Source organism: Orussus abietinus, unplaced genomic scaffold, assembly GCF_000612105.2.
Source record: "Orussus abietinus isolate OABI.00-Male unplaced genomic scaffold, Oabi_2.0 scaffold132, whole genome shotgun sequence".
NCBI lineage: Eukaryota > Metazoa > Arthropoda > Insecta > Hymenoptera > Orussidae > Orussus > Orussus abietinus.
In genome coordinates, this window is record NW_019394292.1 from 1 (window position 1) to 15,351 (window position 15,351).

General features: G+C 45.2%; 2 protein-coding genes across 2 annotated transcripts; both read right to left on the reverse strand.

The window, feature by feature from the left end:
- Positions 1-976: 976 nt before the first annotated feature.
- Positions 977-7,638, reverse strand: LOC105701577 (caldesmon). The gene is made up of 6 exons (XM_023435005.1): positions 5,464-7,638; positions 3,582-3,784; positions 3,045-3,401; positions 2,565-2,567; positions 2,320-2,400; positions 977-2,241 (listed from the first exon to the last, which is right to left on the reverse strand). Exons 1-6 carry the CDS (start codon positions 7,544-7,546, stop codon positions 2,041-2,043), a joined length of 2,928 nt encoding a protein of 975 aa, XP_023290773.1. The 5' UTR covers positions 7,547-7,638; the 3' UTR covers positions 977-2,040.
- Positions 7,639-14,072: 6,434 nt separating this feature from the next.
- LOC111674445 lies at positions 14,073-14,709 on the reverse strand. Its single transcript, XM_023435006.1, has one exon. It carries the CDS (start codon positions 14,556-14,558, stop codon positions 14,073-14,075), a length of 486 nt encoding a protein of 161 aa, XP_023290774.1. The 5' UTR covers positions 14,559-14,709.
- Positions 14,710-15,351: the final 642 nt, after the last annotated feature.

Consider the following 15,351-nt stretch of genomic DNA (forward strand, 5'->3'; position numbering starts at 1 on the left):
AAATTCGGTAAAAGTTAACGTACGAAACCAGAGGGCAACACACGATGCGATCGCGCGACCCTGCCCGTGAGCAATCTCCCAACTCATTTCTGTATGCACGATTTATAAAGCCGGTATTTTTTTTTTAAGAATGTCAGTAAAGTAGAATACAATTCTGACAAGCTAACAACAGTGCAACGCTGGATGGCGCACAACCATCGTCGGTTCTCTCTGTCTTTATTGCACACTAGGAAGAGCTCGTCGTACTCATATATATGTACCATATCTTTCTTCATATCATTCCTCGCTTTCCTACGCATATAGTATCACTGATACTAAAATTGTTTACGAGGGAATTACCGTGACAATCATTGGAACGAGCGTTAAGAAATAACTACGCTGCAATTGGCATTTATTCCACATACTACCTACCTTAAACCAGGGACGTCATTCGCACATGAAATTCATTTGCATTTTCATTGCCTTATTATATATATTTTGAATAAACGATAATTTACAATGGCATCAATAATATCAACTACTTGATACAGTACTCAACGCGTTATTCGTTTTATTAGCTGCACGCATAAGTACACGTATAATGTGCGGCAAAGTCGTGGAGTACTTGCGAATTGTGAAAATTAAACAAGGTCTGATCGTTAAATTATTCACGCCCGATCGAAACCTTTTAAAATTTCCAAAATCTGCCCTGAGCACGCATTTTACGACGTACTGACTAGTTTACGCTACAAGAAAGAAAAAAAAGAAAATAAATCCCCGTTGCCTGGCCGGCAGCCGGAGTTCGCGAATTTCATCTCAACCCCTAATAGTAATTTTACGTTTTATCACATGCACGAATTTCTCGCAATTAGAAGGTTAGATCAAATATAAACAACGCGTTTCTCATTCGTAAAAAGGCACGAGTTTCGTCTAAACCTCATCCGTTAGCGCGGCCTGGATTTTAGAGCCCTTTGGATAGCATTCGTGTTTTTCGCTGTTTTTTTTTTGTTTTTTTTTATGGATTATTTTCTGCGAGCTGATATCCGGTTTTTCATCGGAAATAGCGTGAGGAAGTCTTTCTTTGGTTTTCTAGCCTTTCAAAGGGCGAAGCTTGTGTCGTCAACGTTCGCAAAGCCAATTGATTCTTTTTTTTTCTCCTTTTCCTTTTTCTTTCTTTTTCGGCTTAACGCGAAGAGTCAGTTCTTCCTTCTACGAGTTCGCGGACGGCAATTTATCAACGAACGCATGATTCTAGGGCTCCTTATCAGCGAGAACGTAATTCGCAAGATCCACCCGAATCCGTAAAAAGAACTTACGAAACACCCATGCACTTACTGCGACGTAGAAATCGTTAGAGCTTGTAAGTTGTGCAAAGTAGAAGATCGAACCTCTTATACTTTATTGTCAATCGACGCTAAACTAGGGAGAAAGGGGGGAAAAAAAAGAAGAACCTCGCAAGGAGCACTCCGAAACGTTTGGCAAGGTTGACCGTAGAATGACACCTCTTATCACTTGGGCTTCTATTCTCGATTTCATGCGGATTTCTTTCGCGTCCGAATAGATTCGCAAGAGAAATCTCGACATTGTTGCGAAGTCACGTAATTGGTCAACGTTTGAAAGTCTTGGACAAAACTGTGAATTTCGCATGCGAAAGGTGAACTCGAGAATCGGGTCCCTGGATCCCTGATCCAAAATCCACGCGACAATGATATCTACATCCAGATAATAGGGAATCAACGCCTTCAGCCGTCGCTTTCTTGACACGAGTTTCTATTTCTTATCAATTGTACCTTGTCTCGTTATCGTCTTGGGCGGTTCATTTACCCAATCTACAGGTCCACGTCTTCCTGCTTGGCCATCGCCGGGATTTTCCCTTTGCTTTCCGAATCCTGATAATAGGGAGTCTTTCATCCCATAGGGGATAATAGGGAAGTTCCTCCATCCAGATGATAGGGAATTGACGCCTTCAGCCGCTCTTTTTACGCTTTCTTGACCCGAGTTTCTATTTCTTATCGATTGTACCTTGTCTCGTTATCTTCTCGGGCTGTTCCTTTATCCAATCTACAGGTCCACGTCTTCCTGCTTGGCCGTCGGCGCGATTTTCTCTTTGCTTTCCGAGTCCATTATCGTCATGTGCACGTCGGCCACTTCCACTGGTGCAGGAAGTGCAGCTTGGATAGAGCCATCGTCTTCGGCTACTTCGAACCCGATCGTTGCCCCGATTTTCTGACTGGCTTGTTTGAACGAATCAGACAACATGACCTGTATGAGGAAACGGGGATTAAACCTTAGTTGTTCTCGATTTTTGCCGTTTTTTTCTCAATCGTTATTCGCGTTTACCTGAACCACGTTGATGCACATGGACGTCAGTGCCAGGCCGAACACCAAGTACACTATCGAACACATCATGTATATCGGGTGCTAAATCAATCAATCAATCGGTTAGTTTCCTCGCCTCTCGTGGCGATCGCGCGATCTTAACGTCTTATCAATCGGAATAATGTGCTCAGTGACTGTTTCTTATTTTTTTCCTTGCATTTAAATACATTCAACCGTGTTGATTAACGTTTTTGTGTCAAGCTTACCATCTGAGCGCCACCGTGAAAGGAACAAGCAGACCCACGTTATTTGAAATGATAAATAATGACTTTTCTTCACTCAAGGATAAAGCCTGGTTAACGTTATTAGATGCTGGTCAAAAGATTTCTGGTTATCGTTAACGAGAAGGTCTGATCGATAGGACTAGGAAATCCTGATTACCGAGGTTGGATACATGGTTACCTGATATAATTCTTGAACTACTGTACACATCTTTGGGGGTAAAATTCCTGGACAGAAGTCCAGACATTTCTCTTGGCTTTACCGGGGAAAAAGGGTTAACGGAGCCAGGTAATACCTTGCTATGAATATCTGGCACTTTTAACTGGACTTTTCCTTTGAGTGTGGGGAAGGAAAAAGAAATCGAAGCTCTTTCCGGAAGGCTAACGGGAAAACAAAGTAAATCTCTCTTTCCCCCTTTCCGGGCCGAATTTTCTCACGGTGGGGGATTAAGGGCTCCTCTTTACCTGGGGAACGTAATCTCCGAAGCCGATGGTGCTCATGGAGATGAACACGAAGTAGAAGCTCTCGAAGAAGCCCCACTCCTCCCACATGTAGTAGAGGGTCGCTCCTACGAAAATGTAACCGAGGAGGATGAAGATCGCGACGGAAATAGGTAAATTGAACTCGTCGTCTATGGCAAAGTTCGACATGGCGGGGGTCCCCGGGGTATCGGGTTGGGTGGGCAGGTTTCCATCCAAATTCAACACGGTTTGGCCCTGGCTCCTTTGCCTCTGCATCTCCTCGATCTCCTCGGGGTTCATTTGCGAGGGTCGCCGGAAAGTCGCGAAGTCGTACACCAATTGCACCCCCTTCATGACTTCCTGAAAGCAAAGGAACAAATTAACCGTCTCGCCTCCTCGACTGACCTATCGTAGGCCACCTCTCGTACCAGCTTAATCATTTAATCCAGGTGAAATAAATAATTAAAATGTTTTTTTTCTTTCAATTTTTCTTACTCTTTCGTCTCGAGCGCATGAGCGGAGTTTGGGCTTGAACCTCACCTGAACCGGCACTGTCCTTCGAACTTTGCGACAACTCCCGGTGTAGTATAGCCTCCTGACGAAGGCCCAAAGGAACTTCATACCTCTCGTGAAAAGTTTCCCGAAATCGGCCAGGATTATCAGAAACATCGGGATGCCGAAGATCGCGTATACGATGGTCAAGGCTCTTCCGGTCGTGGTGCTGGGTGATATATGTCCGTAACCTGAAGAAGTCAACGGAGTTAAATGCAATCCACTGAGGAAACTCCGAAGGGACTGCATTGTTCGGATCCAATCACGCTAAGTACCGCTCCTAATTGAGATCGGCTCGCAATTACGCCAGTCTTTGGCTGGCTGACTTCGACGGGAATTTTCCTGGAGACTGTCGAAGAGAGTTAGGGGAACTTTCGTAGCTCTCTTCTTTTTGCAGCTTTTAGGTGGAGGTCCGACAACGAGATATCTGTACGGACTGGTTTAAAGTTTAGGTCTACCCTTGTCAGTGAGCTAATCAAGAGAAATGGAATCGGGAGGGACGTGGATTTATTTTTAATCACGGCTCCCCTTATCTAGGGAAGTCATCCGTCTTGTTTCAACGGGACGTGGGAATCGTATATCTGTTTAAATGGGGATTTAGAGTGTTATGAAAGGGTTATTCTATTACATACGTCGAAACGTATGGGGGTGTAACGTGGAGGTCCTAAGAAAGAACGTGATGCTCATGAAATTTAATTTAAAAAAAAAAGGAAAAAAAAAGTGGTCTTTTAGAATGACCCTTTCATATCACCTTAATTAATCTACGAATATTCTAACAAATCCACAATGTGATTATTCTGGGCCACCCAGACGTAAGTGATGTTTCATAATCTTGACGTCGCTTTCAACAAAGGAATCAGGACGTGAAGCATTGTCTGTACCGACTGAAGTTGTTATTAATGCAGGTTGAACTTTAAGCTTCGGATTTATTTCCTGGTTTGCGCGGTTTCCTTTATCACGGGATTTTTCGGGACTCTAGACCGGCGATGAGGATATTATTCACCCCAGGTTGCACTCTTTGATTTTGGCAAGGTCCCCAAAACTTAAGCGGTTTCCGTTATCCATCCCACATGATAACGCAAGGAGTTAATCCGACGTTATGGCGACCTGTACACATATTGCACTCCAGGGTAAACCTCGGTACGGCCCGTGTTCTCGAGATTAAGAAAATGCAAATTGCAAAATGCATCAGGCCCGAGTTGGATTAACTATTATCTTAACTGCAGGATTAGCACTCGGCAGCTGCACCCCTAGACTCCTAGGCGACGAGAGTATAACGTGAAGGAAGGGAAAAGAAAAAAGAAGAAGCTGGGAAGATTCGTTCCAAATGTGAGGCCACCGACTTATCCCTTTTAATTTGTAATTCAAAAGAAGGGGGATATCTTTTTGGCATAGTTCTCATTTGCGACCTCTGACAGGCGGGATTTAATTGCTCGTAAAGAAGGTAGAGAGAGTGCTCGGGATATCGTTTCGGATTTAAATAAAGGTGACTTCTACGTGCAAATTACGCCCCGGGAGTGTCCTTCGTCGGGGGAGTCAATTTATCGCCCTTGCCCTTGTTAGACGAACGCCTTTTGCCTTCAATTACAGGCTAAGGGCTGCCTCGTCGCTCCTTCGTCTTCCACCTTTCAGGGTACTCATTACTCCTACATCATCAAGGGGAAAGTGCACCCAAGGATAAAAAAAAAGTTGATCGAGACTTGGACCCCGATAGTAACACAACCAAGGTTGGCTGATCTAAATCGATCGACTAACATCACCGATTTTAATCGACTGATGTTTATTTCTTTAAGTCGCGATTTTTGCAAATTGCGTCCCGGGAGGGTCCTTCAAATCATGCTTTTTATCAATCCTGGCTAGGACCACTCACCAATAGTGGTGATCACGGTGAGACAATAGACAACGGCGTTCAAGAAGCTCCAGCTTCTCTGACCACTGTAAGAATGAACTCCAGCTTCATGCGCGGTATGAAGTTGCTCCTCGAATTCCATGAGTTTCCTCCTGGCCATGCTCTTCCAGTCGTCCTCCCTCATATTGTGACTGTAGTTCCAAAGACTGTCCAAAAAGTCCCTTTTAACCCTCTTGACGCCACATTTGTAGAAGCTTTCGAAGGCTCCCTCGGTGAACCTGAAGACGAAGGCACCCAGGCCACAGTAAATGATGATCAGGATGAGCTCGGCCACGCATCGGTTCCTCAGCTTCCTGATGATCCTCGTTTCTCTGGGATTTTGCTCGACAAAGGCTCGGAACTCCGCCAAGACGTCCCTCAAGGCTGCAAAGAACTCGAAAATGGAGACTCTCTTCTGGGCGACGTCTTCTTGGGGCCTCTTCAGGATCTCCTGCGGGATCTCCTCGTTTTCCGATGTCTCTACCTGGATTTTTGATCTTCCCTTGAATATGGAGAAGACAGGGAACCAAGAGAACCAGGAGCTCTTCGGGGTCTGCATCGTTTTGGCTATTTCCTCCTGTTCCTCGTCGGAGTGGAGAACGCTGGCTTTTCTTCTCCTTAGGATGGAAGACGTGCGGATCAGGTAGTCGGGGTCTTCGGGGTCTGGATCCAGGATGCCCCGTTCTCTCCTCAAGTACTCCGCCTGGGCCCTGGCGAAGTCCTTGATGAGACTATCGTCGTCCAGGGGAATGATCAGCTTCCTCATCTCCGAAGCCGATCTTCCGATCGGCGTTTTCTCTGCCGATTGACCCTGGGGAAAGGTCTCGCTCCTCTTTATCGACCTCGGCTCTTCGTCGGTGTCACTGGGATAAGCGCGTCGTTTCTCGGATCCCTGGATTCTCGAAGAATCCTTCTTCCTGGCCCCGATCACCAGGGACCCCTCCACCACGGATTCTTCGAAACCTTCCTCTTTCACCCGGGAACCCTTTTCCTCTTCTTCAGACCCTGCGGAATAGACTTCTCTCCCCGAGGGACGTTTCTCTCTGCTAGGCTTGATAGGTCTCTGCCTCTCCTCGCTCTTCGAGTCCTTCGAGCTCTTCAAGATCTCCGGCTCTCCGTCCGTATCCGTCGTAGTCCTGGATTTTCCAACGCTCTTCCTAGGGACCCTAGACCCTTTGGTCGCGTCCGGGGACTTCTTCTTCCTAGGGTCCCTCCTCTTCTCTTCGGCATCGCTCGAGTCCGTGGTGGCGTAGCTCATCTTCTCCATCATCCTCTCCTTCGACCGTTTCTTCACCTTCCTCTCGGCGTCTCGACTTCTCTCTTCCTCGGACCTCGCCTCCACCTCCGAGCTGGAAGGCCTGCTCTTCTTCATCTTCGCCTCCTCTACAGCCTTCGACGACTCGTTCCTCTTGTCCACCTTCTTGTCCACCTTCTTGTCCACCTTCTTTTCCACCTTCCTTTCCACCTTCCTTTCCACCTTCCTCATCTCGCCTTCCTCCTCCACCCTCCTCCTGCCTTCTCCCTTCCTCTCGATCTTCTCCCCTTCGTTCGACCTCTCTTCCCTCTCGACTTCCGACTTCCTCCTTTCCCCTATCTCCTCCCTCATCCTCTCCTTCGTATCCCACGCCGCAGCTTCCTTACTTACCGACCTAACCGCTTCTTCGGCGTCTCCGTGACGCTTCTCGTTATTTTTGAACCCACTCTCCGCACCCTCCTCGTTCCTGGACGTCACCGCCTCGTTCCTCTTCGAGTCTCCCGGAGGCGCAATTTCTTCGACGTACCTACTTCTCCGCTCCTCCTTCGCCGACCTCGAAGAGGACCTTGAGGTGTGTCTCGGTTCGCTCGATTTTGCCACTTCTTCCGCGAATTCGGCTTCTTCGCTCTTCAGGGGGGCTCGGAGGGTCTCCAGCTCCATCCTTTCCGTGTCCTCCACCATCTTCTCCATTTTTGCTCGGGCACCATCCTCGTCGTCGGTCTCTTCGAGACGTCGAGGTGGATCTGGCGTCTTCTCGCGCCTCCTCGCTGCCGCCTTGCGGCGTCGGTGCACCGTGTAACTGTCCTCCATGGTCGCCGGGATGCTCCGGCTTTGCTCGTCCACCCGGCACCAAGGCGGACCGAAATAAAGCTCCGCTCTGGTCCGCTCCCACCCGAGCCGGGCCGGCGTCGCGACGCCTCTCTGCGGACGACGCACCGCCGGATATCGAACCGGCCCGGCCCGGCCACGCGGCATCGCGACGCGCCCGGGGACGCCGCAACCACGCCGCAACCTCGTCGCAGTCCCCCCCAAAAGCGGAAAAATCATCCACGGACATGGTAAAAGGAGACTATTTTACAATAACTTTAAGACTCGCTTAAGATGATCGTCTTGCCAAGCCCACAATGGAACTGTTAATTCGCTGGGGATAGAATTGGACATTTTATTCTTAGTAGTATAGTAGTTTGTATTTTGTAATTTATTAACAAATTTGGCATCCGCGTTTTTGATACTTGACAATTGTTATATTATGTTTCCAATGCCGTCTTTGGCTATGAGGGCGGATGTCTTGTGTTTCTGCGTGTGGCTACTCGACGACTTCCAGGTCGCTCGAGAAATGTTCAACTTCTTTTCTACCTCCACCTTCCAGTACTTCGAGACGTTTACTCGGTGGGTTCATGGGACACGGAGAAATGTTCAACTTCGTTTCTACGTCCACCTTCCAGTACTTCGAGAGGTTTACTCGGTGGGTTCATAGGACACGGAGAAATGTTCAACTTCGTTTCTACCTCCACCTTCCTGTACTTCGAGAGGTTTACTCGGTGGGTTCATGGGACACGGAGAAATGTTCAACTTCGTTTCTACCTCCACCTTCCAGTACTTCGAGACGTTTACTCGGTGGGTTCATAGGACACGGAGAAATGTTCAACTTCGTTTCTACCTCCACCTTCCAGTACTTCGAGACGTTTACTCGGTGGGTTCATAGGACACGGAGAAATGTTCAACTTCGTTTCTACCTCCACCTTGCAGTACTTCGAGACGTTTACTCGGTGGGTTCATAGGACACGGAGAAATGTTCAACTTCGTTTCTACCTCCACCTTCCAGTACTTCGAGACGTTCACTCGGTGGGTTCATGGGACACGGAGAAATGTCCAACTTCGTTTCTACCTCCACCTTCCAGTACTTCGAGACGTTTACTCGGTGGGTTCATGGGATACGGTCCCTTGAAAAAGCCCTTTGGCCGTCGAGCTTGGGAATTATGAAGTGCATAAAGTAGAGAAGGCGAGGACAAAACGGAATGAAAGCAGCCTCGCGAGATGCTCCCCTCGCCCGTCCTGCATCCACTTTAGAACCGGCGAAATTGCACTCGGTCTAGATAGATGGGAGGGAACAACGTTTCATACGGTGGCTGCACCTTGGGACGGAAAGTACAAGGCTAGGTGCACTCGACGCAGGTGCAACAGGGCGTACGGGGAATATTCTAATTGTTGTCCCCGGTTGTTGGATTAATTGATATCCGGAAGTCGTCGATTTTTGTCGAGAATTCCAGCGTCAATTTCCCCGGGCCTTCGTTCGCTTCCTCTCCTAGGATATTATCGCCGACTCGTCCACGTGGAGGGAAAATAGAGACCGACTTGAAATATGACTTCTCAGCGGCAAAAAGGTGCACAAAAATAATTCTACCCATCCGAACGAGCCGCGGAGACGTTCGAACTAGAACCTCCTTCCTTACGTAACGACGGAACTCAGAACTCGAAATAGTATGCGTAGGTTTACACGGGACTAAAGTCGGAGGGTCATCCTCGTGTCTCGCGAAAATGGATATCTTAAAGGCGAGCCTGCTCGTTCGCCGAATAACTCGATTCCCTGGTTCCGAGGGATGTGTCGTTTAATTTAGGAAATGGCTGCAAACGCGAAATCCAACCGCGTAAGACCGATAAACCGTAAACCTGCGGACGGACAGGCGACCTTAATGATCCCGGCTTTGTTTGTTTTCTCCTCTACGTGGCTGCCGCCAAAGTTTAATGGCTTGCGGTCGCGATTACGGGGATTTCGGGCCATTTCGCGGCCTCTTCGGGTGATTCGACCCCATAGGACTCTTTGGACATCTCAAAGGGAACTCGTCAAGGTTCATCCCGATGGGCTATTCACTCGGTAATCAGGGGAAATGATTTCCTTCTTTGAGTACCGATTGCCTTTCATTTCATATGATATAGAACAATGCGATTCGGTGATAAGTGACGGGAGGTCTTGAAATTGTGACAACGTTTCGGTGATTTCCAATTATTTCCCGGGATTTTTGCTTAAGACTTCCAGATCATTTCCACGTGATTTTGAGCATCGAAATCCGTGATTTCTTTTTTTGAGAACCTAGTGACTTTGATTTTATATGATAAAGTACAATACGATTCGGTGATAAGGCTTGAAACGGTGACAACGTTTCGGTGATTTCCAATTATTTCCCGGGATTTCTGCTTGAGACTTCCAGCTGATTTTGAGCATAAAAATCCGTGATTTCTTTTTTTGAGAACCTATCGAGTTTGATTTTATATGATAAACTACAATACGATTTGGTGATAAGGCTTGAAATCGTGACAACCTTTCGGTGATTTCCAATTATTTCCCGGGATTTCTGCGTGAGACTTCCAGCTGATTTCCACGTAACATCGAGCATCAAAAACCGTGATTTCCTTCTTTGATAACCTATTGCGTTTAATTTCAAATGATTTCCTTTTCTGAGAACCTATTGCCTTTAATTTTATATGGTAAAAAACAATGCGATTCGGTGATAAGTGACGGGAGGCCTTAAAATTGTGACGTTTCAGTGATTTCCAATTATTTCCCGGGATTTCTGCTTGAGACTTCCAGCTGATTTTGAGCATAAAAATCCGTGATTTCTTTTTTTGAGAACCTATTAACTTTGATTTTATATGATAAAGTACAAGACGATTCGGTGATAAGGCTTGAAATGGTGACAACGTTTCGGTGATTTCCAATTATTTCCCGGGATTTCTGGTTGAGACTTCCAGCTGATTTCGAGCATCAAAATTCGTGATTGCCTGAGTGAATAATCCCTCCGTTCGTCGTTTGGGGCCTCGATTATCCCCGAATTTGGGGTTGGACTTCATTTCACCGAATTGCGACCCACCGGAGTACCGAAATACCCACGATGCTTGGTGACACGGGGATCCTAATAACCCAGGACGGAAATCTGGCAAATCGGGGCTGGAACACGTTCCAAGAGCCAAGACCGTAAACCGAGAAAAAGAAATCCTTTTCTTTCGATGAAATTATTTCTTCGAGTGGTGTTAATGAAATCCTACCATAAAGTCATAGAAATCCAGACCTCTCTCCAAAATGCCGAACAATTAACCCCGATGCATCGCATCGATCGAACAGCTCGTATCTTAAAATAACGAGGCAAGAAACCCAAACTGTACGTTTCATTTCTTTAACTCCACTAAAAGAAGTAATATCCTGTAAAGAAAAAAAAAAAATCCTTCCCACTCAGCTTCCTATCGATGGATCGAATAAAACGTCCCACTGTTATTTTTGAATTATTTTTCTTACAATTAAAATTAAATGCGTTTACGGGTTTAGAGAAATTCCCGGAGTACTATAGTCACTTTATATGGAAAGCAAATATTTCGTTGGGGTAAATGCATGTTATTCTTGACGAAACCCTGTTGTTTGATCCAATTGTGCATTGTTCAAGATAATCACCTCTTTTTTTAATCGAAGAGATTTCATTTTTCTCTGTGTATATGAGCACCTTTCGCAGGTGTCGTTCGAGGTATTGGTAAAATAAAAAATCAAAGCTCCGACCTCGTTTCGAAAATCGAAGTCAGGGAATTATGTACAAGCCTTCTCGAGTAACGAGAGTAAATACTAGTCTGAAGTCTAAAAACTAGACTTACCTATCGTCGTGTAGATGGTGCCGCAATAGAAAACCGCGTTCCAAAATGTCCAGACTTTTTCCCCTCGATCCGTGACCCCGTGTTTATAGGAGTCGTACAGGTGAGCCTCGTACTTAATTAGTTGGTTCGCAGCTCTTCCTCTCCAAAGCTCAGGATTATCCACCAAGACCGGCTCGTTCCACAGTTCCCTTATAGCCCGAAGAGTCTCGTTCCTGAAGAATGATTTTTTCATTCAAAGAAACATTTCTCAGCTTCGACGGCATTTTTTTCCCGAGCATCCACCTTGGCTGGATTGGATTGTTAAATGTGCCCTTACGATTTTTCTGACCAAAACTCCCAGACATTTATAATCGAACATTATACCAGGAGCTTTTAATAATTTTCTGGGTTAATTCGAGGAAAGTCCCTGGACAGAATGCCAGGATTCGGTAATCAGAATTTTCTATTCGCAATCATTCGAGTCTCTCCTCGATGATAACTGGGAATTTTTCAACGGGACGAGAATTGAACCTTTTTCTCTATTTTTTTTCTCTCGCTTCGAGTTCATTTCTAATTGAACATTATACCGGGAGCTTTTAATAATTTTCTGAGTCAATTCGAGGAAAGTCCCTGGACAGAATGCCAGGATTCGGTAATCAGAATTTTCTATTCGCAATTGTGCCCATAATTATGAAAGTGGTCTAAGTCAAAATTAAAAAAAAAAATGAGTTTATCAGTTATTTCACGCCATATTATTTCAAACGAAATTAATTCAATGTAAAACAAAAAATATATGACTGAGACCACTTTCATAATTATGGGCACAATTGTTCGAGTCTCTCCTCGATGATAACTGGGAATCTTTTAACGGGGCGAAAATTGAACCTTTTTCTCTATTTTTTTTCTCTCGCTTCGAGTTCATTTCTAATCGAACATTATACCGGGAGCTTTTAAGAATTTTCTGGGTCAATTCGAGGAAAGTCCCTGGACAGAATGCCAGGATTTGGTAATCAGAATTTTCTATTCGCAATCATTCGAGTCTCTCCTCGATGATAACTATATTTGTATATTTATATTATATATATAATAATTGCAAGAGGTTTAACTGTATCTTATACGATACGGATATTATATTATTGTGTAAATGATGATACTAAGAGAGATTTATTGCCTTTAGCTAAGGACACTTTAGGATTAATATCTTGTTCAATGGTAATATTAACTTTGTGTAGAGTAATAATATGGAGGTATTATTATGTAATAATAATATTTGGGGTATATATTTATATTAGATCTATGATAATAATAATTATTTATCCTATAATGTTTATTGGTGCTTTAATGGGTTATTATATATTTAATTATAATTTTTCATATACTGGGGTAATATATTATTTTTGCAGTTATTTAGGTTCTATATCTTATATATTGAATATTTCTATTTTTTTTAATAAAATGATTTATTATTTGGGGGAGTATATGGGACTCTTTCAATGGGACGAGAATTGAACCTTTTTCTCTTTTTTTTTTTCTCTCGCTTCGAGTCCTTGGTTTACTCCCCTTTTATTCTATACTGTTGGCGACCTTGCAGGGCTTAAATTATTCACCTAGGGATATCGATTCAAGACCCTGACTCGAAACTTACACGTGAATTAGTGTTATCACGTGCGTGATGCCTAACGTCGTTAGGGTTCTCCTCGAGTTTACCAAGTTGGATCGAAATTCTCGTCCTTGTCCGAGATACGCGGACTCTGACACTCTTATCGGCTATGTGGGAATATGATTTTCACGGTGTTAACAGACCTTTCTTTCCGGATGTCGGTTCGCAGGGTGTCTTCGTGGCTACCTTCCACCGTAACGAAGACCATCGCCCCGGCGACGCTGTACAGCATCACGATGGCGAATAGAAATATATGGGTGAACCACCTTTTGCTCCAGGAACTGACCTACGCAAAACGCGGATCGATGTTACGTCCTCGACCTCTTCATTATAAATTCCCTATCCATCTGCATAATCTTGCGCTCGAGTGGTCGCTGTTAAGGCGATACGAAAGTGCCGTCTAAAGGGTCACCAGTTTGTACGGAATCCTTTGAAATTTTACCACGTGAATATGGAAGCCCTAAGGAAGGTCATGACGCCCATAGAATTTCAGTTTTTCACGGCAAATGTTCATAATATTTACCAATGGACTTATACAAGAAATGAAATTTAAGGTGGTGTGAAAGGGACGCGAAGAGATCTCATATATGAAACTTTTCTCCTAACTAAGTGCAACGAATCGTTTCAAACTCAATTTTGGATGAAAAATTAAATTTCATGAGTTTCAGGACCTACTTTAGGGCCTCCATATTCCCGTGGTAAAATTTCGAACGAATCGGTACCCCCAATGCGAGAAATACTTTCTCCAACGAATTAACTTATATGATGTATATATAGAGTGACCCTTTCATATCCCCTTAAGGTGGTAAAATTTCAAACGATTCGGTGCACCCAAATCGCAATATACTTTTCCAAACGAATTAACTTCTCTAATGTATATATAGAGTGACCCTTTCATATCCCCTTAAGGTGGTAAAATTTCAAATGATTCGGTGCACCCAGTTCGGTGATTAGTTTCATAAATGCTTTGACGTCTCAGTGTATACAGAATGACACATGCGTGGCTCTTTAAGGGGTTTACCTTCTCGTAGATCCAGAAGGCGCTCTTCTCGCCGACACTTAAGGTGTTAAAATTTCAAACAATTCGGTACACCCAGTTCGGGGATTAGTTTCATAATTGCTTTGACGTCTCGGTGTATACAGAATGACACTTGCGTGGCTCTTTAAGGGGTTTACCTTCTCGTAGATCCAGAAGGCGCTCTTCTCGCCGACGCTTAACCCGGACTTCGTGAAGTCCTTGATTCCCCTAAATTGCGCGAACATGAACTCGCTGGCTTTGTTGGAGTACATGAGATTCGGCTGGCCGGCGACAGGTGTCATGGGCATTGGCGTCTGCCCATATGGGGTGGTTACGTATCCCATGGGGGTTTGTGCATAGGGACCGTACTGCCCCGGGACCGGAAGGGTGATCCTCGGCCTCGGCGGCATTTGCCGGACCCTCGGCGAGCTCGACATTTTCCTCCCCCTTGTTTCCGATTTTGACAAACGATTCGAGACCGCCCGGTCACGGCGCGACCTATGAAAAGTCCCGACGTTAATTTCCATTCTCGTCCCCCGGCAAATCGCCTCTCGTTACCTGTACACAGGGTGAACCCGTTCACAAGAGTTTCCTCTGCACGCGGTACTCCAATTTCTTGAACAGACCTCTCTTGTCGCGAGTATTCGTGACGAAATGCAATCGCACGTGCACTGCGCATAGACAAATGGACACCTCTTATCGTTCATTCAAAAGTTCATCATCACTCTAAATGAAAATCGACTTCCGTCCGGGTATTTCGTCCGGTTTCACCGGAAGAAGCGGGAGAGCAACGATATTCTCCCAGGGATAACCGATACTTCTAACATTCTTCTAATAAAAATAGTGAGGACACGTTTAACAGTCTAATCCAGGTTAATTAACCCTTCCATCAGGTGGAACTTTATCGCAGTTCAGAGCGAGGTAATAGATTTCAAATTCGTGCACGTCCTAAAGGTGAATTTTTTAAGTTAACCCTTGAAGAGGTCGCCGATGACCGAGATCGAATCCGAGTGGAGCGTTCAAGTACACCTAACCCAAATCTACTATGACTTGACTCCTCGTTGGTACTTCGCGTGCAGAGTAATTTGATGTACTAATGCTTCTCAAACAGCGGAATTTTGAGCTCTGCATAGCCAATCGTTCCTCGTACTGATCGATGGGAAACTGTGTCAGGGACTGCAGGAAGTGCAATTGGAAACGTGGGACGACTTCCAGGAGAGGAAGAACGTCGAAGGGACAATTTGGATAGGGTACGAGGAATTCCGTTCCGCTCCTTTCAGTGCACCTGGAAATTCCACTAGCTGGATTATTGGGACATTA

Coding starts and splice junctions, on each gene's coding strand:
- LOC105701577 (XM_023435005.1), bottom strand. CDS start 7,546: ATGGAGGACAGTTACACGGTGCACCGACGCCGCAAGGCGGCAGCGAGG. Junction 3,402..3,581: donor GAAGGACAGTGCCGGTTCAG/GTGAGGTTCAAG, acceptor CTTTGCTTTCAG/GAAGTCATGAAGGGGGTGCA. Junction 2,242..2,319: donor TGTGCATCAACGTGGTTCAG/GTAAACGCGAAT, acceptor TTCCTCATACAG/GTCATGTTGTCTGATTCGTT.
- LOC111674445 (XM_023435006.1), bottom strand. CDS start 14,558: ATGGAAATTAACGTCGGGACTTTTCATAGGTCGCGCCGTGACCGGGCG.